General features: G+C 40.3%; 1 protein-coding gene across 1 annotated transcript; it reads right to left on the bottom strand.

The window, feature by feature from the left end:
- Window positions 1-249: 249 nt before the first annotated feature.
- LOC145012276 (calcium-binding protein CML42-like) lies at window positions 250-1041 on the bottom strand. The gene has a single exon (XM_078971068.1). The coding sequence runs from the start codon at window positions 988-990 to the stop codon at window positions 394-396; it is 597 nt and encodes a 198-aa protein (XP_078827194.1). The 5' UTR covers window positions 991-1041; the 3' UTR covers window positions 250-393.
- Between the last annotated feature and the right edge of the window lie 5457 nt (window positions 1042-6498).

The following is a 6498-nucleotide window of genomic DNA, read 5'->3' as shown; positions in this document are numbered from 1 at the left end:
GACTTAGCCTTTCAACGAACAACAAAAATAGTGGGGTCTATTGTCCTTGTCTTATTGCTTCATTGATTTCGTTTATGTTTTCCATACTCTGGTCTAACAACGAGGATATTTAACATCCAAATATGTACGTGAGCCAAATGGTTTAGCCAAATACAATACAACAGACAAGGTTAGGTTTCAATACCAATGCACAAACATATTCCATCTCTAAGTAATCGCAATAACATTTTATTTCTTCAACAAAACAAGGTTACATATTTTCTTGTACAAGACTGACGTCATAATTAAAATAAAATTACAAATAATGGTGAAGAAAAATTTACAAAAAAACAATTAATTAGGAAAAAAAACTAATATAAAAGTAAAACTGAAAAATGAATGAAGAAGGGTTACCTATTTATGCGACATATTCTTCATCATGTCCTTAAATTCCGAGAAGTCGACCACTCCGTCAGCATTCCGATCAACCGACGATATCATCATCTCCACCCTCCCCATCTCACTCGCCTCCGCAAACCCTAGTTTTTCCAGAACCACCTGCAACTCCTTCGCCGATATGAATCCATCTCCGTCCTCATCAAACACTTTGAATGCCTCCGTCAGATCCGTCTCTTCCTGCTGGCTACGGTCCTCGTTTCCGGCATCCTCCTCCTCTCCACCACCACCGTCCTCAAAGAAGAGGTCGCCAAGGGACTTGTGCAACGCCTGGAAATCGTCGAAGGTGAGACCTTCGTTGCCGGGCTGAATGTAGGATTTAATGACAGAATCGAGCTCCGAGACGTTGGTTTCAAGGCCGACGACTACCAAAGCGCGGTTGAGTTCGTCAACGGAGATGAAGGAGTCGTGATCTGTATCAAATAAATCGAAGATACGGCGGAGGCGTACGGAGTTGAGGGAGGGAGAACGGAGGCGGAAGGAGTTGGAGACGGAGGAAGAGGATTTAATGAGGCTCTTTTTATCGGCCTCTTCGGTGGTCGTAGGTGATCCCATGGCTGCTCTGCCGGAAAAAAAAACTGATTATCAAATCGAATTGGAGGTGTATGAATCGTTAAGTTTCTAAGTATAGATGGAATGAAGAGAGAAGCTATAAAGCAGGAGAGTCCAAGGACGTGGTAATATTTTATTCAATCAAGACTAAATTACAGAAATGCTTCCTATAGTTGGCACAATTCTAAAGTTTTAGTCCTAGTTTTTAATTTTGTCAAAATTGGTCTCTATTGGAGGTTTCACACATTTCATCCCTGTCTTTGTTACTATCTGATTGGATCCATTGATCGCCCTCACATGTCCCTCTCATAAAGGGCATTTTAGTCATTTCATGCTCTCTTATATTTATTAAGTGTTTACTAGGTAATAACTAACAAAATATTATGCAATATGACATATTTCATGTCTATATACACTCTACATATCAACTAGTGTGATATTGGATCTCACAAATCTCACAATACAAGGAACATGGAAATTTGGATTTGAAGATCTAGGGTTTGAAAACCCACTAAACATTATCCAAACTCGTAAACCTTACAGTTATTTGTTAATTGGAGCTTGGAGATGGATTTAGAAATGGAATTACAACCTAAAGCTCATATGAACATCATAATGGGATATGAAATTCAGATTTGCAATTTCACATAAACCCTAACACGAATTTGAAGGAAAATTGAGAGAAAGTTACCTTCCAAACAAGTAGATGGGAGGGATATGAGCAAGATTTTATTTAACAACTTCAAGCTTCAAGCTGAGAGAGAGAGAGAGAGAGAGAGAGAGAGAGAGAGAGAGAGAGAGAGAGAGAGGGGGGGGGGGAATCGACTTTACTGGGGAAAAGGATGTAACACCCCATTTTCGCTTTAGAGTATGATCGACCAGTCACATAAATAGATGATTTTTGATAAAGGACTATTTAGGATAAATGTTCTTGAGGGGAGTCATAATAATCGTAAAACCGAGAGTATGTGTGTGTGTGTTGTATAGAGAACGTCTAAATCTAACTTCATAAGAGAAAGTTATGAATTTTAGAAGTTTCAGCATAGCAGTGTATGATAAAAAATCCGAAATAAAGATTGGTATATTGTTAGGAAAAACAATCTAAACGAAAGTTAAAAATCTCGTCCATATGATTCTATCGATATAAAAACAGTCAAGAATGGAATTCATATGAGAGAATTATGATTTTTATACGGGCTTTACTAGTCAAAGCATGTTAAAAATATAGCTTTAAAAATAAAGTTAAAATTAGCCGACAGAGTCTAAAAGAAAGTTATAGATCTCGTCGATAGCTATGAATGGATATAAAACCTATAGAAAACGAAGCTCGTACAGAGAAGATATGGAACTTTTAGGAAATCATAAATCTTTGCGTGTAGCCGCGCATGCAGACCAGATGCGCAGTGTGCACTGACACACCATCCAAATTGCGACACGTGTTACTTTCTGCATGGAGCCATATCCATACCCCCGACCAACTGGGCGACACGCACCCGACCATATGTGTGGCGTGCTTCCCAAAATCAACTATAAATAGGCAACGAATTTCATTCATTTCCTTCATCCCTTTTCTCCATAACCTCTCTGGAACTCCTTTGTGTCTCTTTGCCTTTTCTCTCTAAATTCCCGACTGTATTAGCGAAGCTCTGAGGTAGTAAGTCGGGCAAATAAAAGTGCTCGGTATCAAGATTCTGCCAGTGCAATCTTCTGGTTTCATTATAAACTCTCTGTAAGTTAGGCTATACTTATTATGCTTTAAGTGTAACTTATATTCATATTCATAGTCATTGTTATGAATATATATAAATAAGATTTATCAGTAATTCCATTTTTAATGTTGATTGATCTACTTACTGAAGAGGTGTCAAGAATGGTCATGTTGGCTTGGTTGGTGGATTTCAAAAAGGTTGTATGCCAAAATGATCCTGCCTCCCGAGTGTGCAGCATAACTATCACCTTATTTTATAGAACTTTCTGTATTTGTAACATCACGAGATTTGCAGGTATTTCTGAATCATCTCTTTTGTTATTATTTTGTCATTTGCAGTCCCTGGGGTCAGAAGAGTCGACCCATGAGGAACCTAAGGGCTTAAGTTGCAACTTGAGAACAAGACAAGTAGGCCAAGCGTACATAAGGTACGCTAAGCGTACTAGGCGCGCCCTAGTACGCTAGACGTACACTTGTGTACGCTAAGCGTACTCGAGTGAGATGAAAACCCTAATATTTAGGGTTTGGATGCTATATAAACATCCTTATAGCTCATTTTTCCCATCACTTTCAGTCTCCATACCCTAGAGACATACTTTGTGTGTGTTTTGAGCACTTGAAGGAGAAGGTTTTGCACGAAATAGTTACAGAAGAAAGGCAAGCTTGAAGATCTAAAGTTCCCTTGTCCTCTAGAAGCTCCAGGAGGTAAAAAGCTTCTGCCTTGGCAATTATATTGAGTAAATGTTGTCATGTTTAGCTTCTTGGCACTTTTCTTCTCCCAAAAATCCCAATATTGTGCATGATGCGTTTTGGACATGTTAAGTCGTCCTTCCAGGCCCTAGAAAGGGTCTTAAGGGATAAAAATGATGTCCCAATAGTTAAATGTGTCTTATGCATGGAGTAGGAAGGCCTTAATGGATTAAGACCATGTACTATGAACTTTCTAGACATCCAAAGTCTTTAAGTTCAAGACTTTATGAGTCTTAGGCACATTTGGTCGATGGATCTGAAGTTTGGGCTTAAGTGTTTAAGCCATTAAGCACTTATGAGAGTTTTGGTACAGACTCCCGTACGCCCCGCGTACCGAGTCAATGGTCCCATTTTTCAGTCAATGCAAGATGGAGTACACCCTGTGTACCAGAGGAGTACGCCCAGCGTACGCCCTCTATTGGGCTTTTACAAATTGGACTTCGGGATTGGGCTGCATTTGGACTAATTGGACATGGGCCTTGTTGGACTTTCTGAATAATTGAGTTTTGGGCCAATTTTGATAATTGATCCTAGAATAAGGTCCAATTACGGAGTTGGGCCCAATTGGAAAAACTGGGCCATGGGCTTTAGATATATGGACTTTTAAGATCATGGATTAGCATTGGGCCTTGGCCCAAAATAAAAATTAAAATTAAAAAGGCAAAATGGACTATGTGGACCCTTAGTCAAGATTGATATCCCATGTATTGACCTAATATTTATTATTTTGGATAGTTCGGGATATTCGTTGAGACAGCGATCAGAGACTTTCAGTCCAGTTCAGCACTACTTGCGAGGTGAGTTATCCTCACTATACTAAGGGGTGGAAGGCACCAATGTCGTCCCATTAGATCTGATATCCTAGTACCTAGTGATATGTTGAGTATGAATTAGTGATGCATGCTAGTTGCTATACCATTTTGGTAGATCTGCAGGACTACCTGTGTTATTATCTGATTATTTGTATGTACGTTAGTTATGTTATATGTCGATATGTTATGTGGGATGGTTTGAAGTTGTACTGCTCCATGTAGTAGCCAACAAAACCTGGAGTATGCCAGATATAAGCTGAGGGTCGGGCAGGGCATGCCAGACTCATATTGAGGACTCATGAACATTCCAGATACGAGCTGAGGGGTGGGCAGGGCATGCCAGACTCGTACTGTGGGCTCACGGGCAAGCCAGATGTGAGTTGTAGGCCCGAAAGACAAGCCAGAATCACCTTGTAGGCCAAGGAGTAATCTAGTTTGTAAATCTATGGACCCATTACATGATCTTGTTTTTATATGTGATATTTGTTGTGTATCGGTATTTTGGGGGAACTCAATAAGCTTTGGGATTACAGTTTCAGTTTTGGTTTCAGGTACCTCAGATGATCGCGGGAAGGCAAAGTCGTGATCATACAACTCCTCGCATTTTATGACTTTGTTCTGGGATACTCTGATATAGAACTATTTTGAAAACAAATTTGTAATAACTGTTGGTTTTTAATTATTTTAAAAAGTTTTAAATTGGCATGATTTTTATGGATGTTACAAGTTGGTATCAAAGCCTTGGTTTTAGCGAATTAGAGGAACACTCATGTGAATCCAGTCTCAAATCAAGGAAAGGATTTTCAAAATGATTTTTAAATGGTTTTCAAAATTCTAAAGGAGGGTGTAAAGTGTAGGATCTGTTGGAGGCAGTAAGTAGACCACAAAATTCCATATGGTTATTTGATATTGTGATATGTTAGAACAACGTGCTATTACTAGGCTAGGGATCTTCAGGAATTGCATGATTGTATGATGCCTGATAGCCTAGGGTTTTCCTTATATGAGATTGACATCATTACTGTAGTTGCTTAGTGTATGCATCACGGTTGTACATAATTAAGATCTTATAGCCTGAGAATATTTAGTTTAGTTTTATTTCTTGTTCCTTGTCTGGTTGTGGGCTTATAGTAGGACCAAGTATTTGAATGTTTATAGGGTCTAGCATACACGAGTGTTGCAGGGTTGGTGGAAGTTTCATGGATGAGTTGTGCAGGATCAGATAGACAGTTACGATATATTTAGTTTTCCTCTAGGAGTGAGGATTGATCGATCACCATGTATATGTGTATTGTTATGGCAGTGTGATGACACTTGAGAAAATATGGGTAGGTGTGGAAGGTAGTATAAGCTTGTACTACTGAAAGAACAGGACCCATACGCATAGCAAGGAAGTCACAACCCCTAAGGTTTAGTTGGGAGTTGGTTCCCTGTTATTTATGCGGATTATCTTATATCTCCGTGATGTATTTTCAACATGGTGGTTACATGGAGATTCGTGACTGGATCCGGATTAGGATCAGGAGGGGCCGGCCATGAGGGACCAGCAGTGCCAGAGACTATTGGTCAGATGAGACCAGATGAGATGGACGCCAGGATTCGGGAGATCCTGCAGCAGAAGGTTGTTGCACTATTCCTATCATATATAACGGAGATGTTTGGGTCTATTAATATCGCCATGATGAAGTATTTTGGTGACAGATATGCAGCCCTTGCTGAGACGGTTTCCGCAGCAGCTACAGCAACTGCAACATTGGTAGGGAGAGGAGCCATTCGGGCTTTCCAATACCAGGACTTTGATAACACAAAGCCCTCGGCTTTTGATGGAACTCAGGATCCGATTATAGTCATGAGGTGGTTGTCTGAAGTGGAGGGATGTTTCTTCACGTGTTCATGTCTTGATGACAAGAAGGTCAGATGTGCCCTAAACTTGCTGAGTTCCGGGGCAAAGGATTGGTGGGGATTGATATCCGGTTCATATTCGGATGATCAGAAAGTTGTTACTTTGGAGCAGTTTAGGTAGATGTTCCACGCTCGCTACATTCCATGGGCCGAGCGCGAGAGGCTGTTGCATGAGTTTTCGGATCTGAGATAGGGTACGGAAACGGTAATGGAGATCATTCGCATGTTCACTGAGAGGGCGATGTTTTGCCTGGAGTTTGATTCTGATCAGGTTCAGATGGAACGTTATCTGAGCATGCTCAAGACCGATATCTGACAGTTTGTTGCTACCCAGCGTCG

This window comes from Lactuca saligna, chromosome 8 (assembly GCF_052625555.1).
Source record: "Lactuca saligna cultivar CGN05327 chromosome 8, ASM5262555v1, whole genome shotgun sequence".
NCBI lineage: Eukaryota > Viridiplantae > Streptophyta > Magnoliopsida > Asterales > Asteraceae > Lactuca > Lactuca saligna.
The sequence above is the reverse complement of the archived record's forward strand: the minus strand, read 5'-3'. Positions and strand labels throughout refer to the sequence as shown.

What these genes read in the sequence shown, in the direction of transcription:
- LOC145012276 (XM_078971068.1), bottom strand. Translation starts at nt 990, where the DNA reads ATGGGATCACCTACGACCACCGAAGAGGCCGATAAAAAGAGCCTCATT.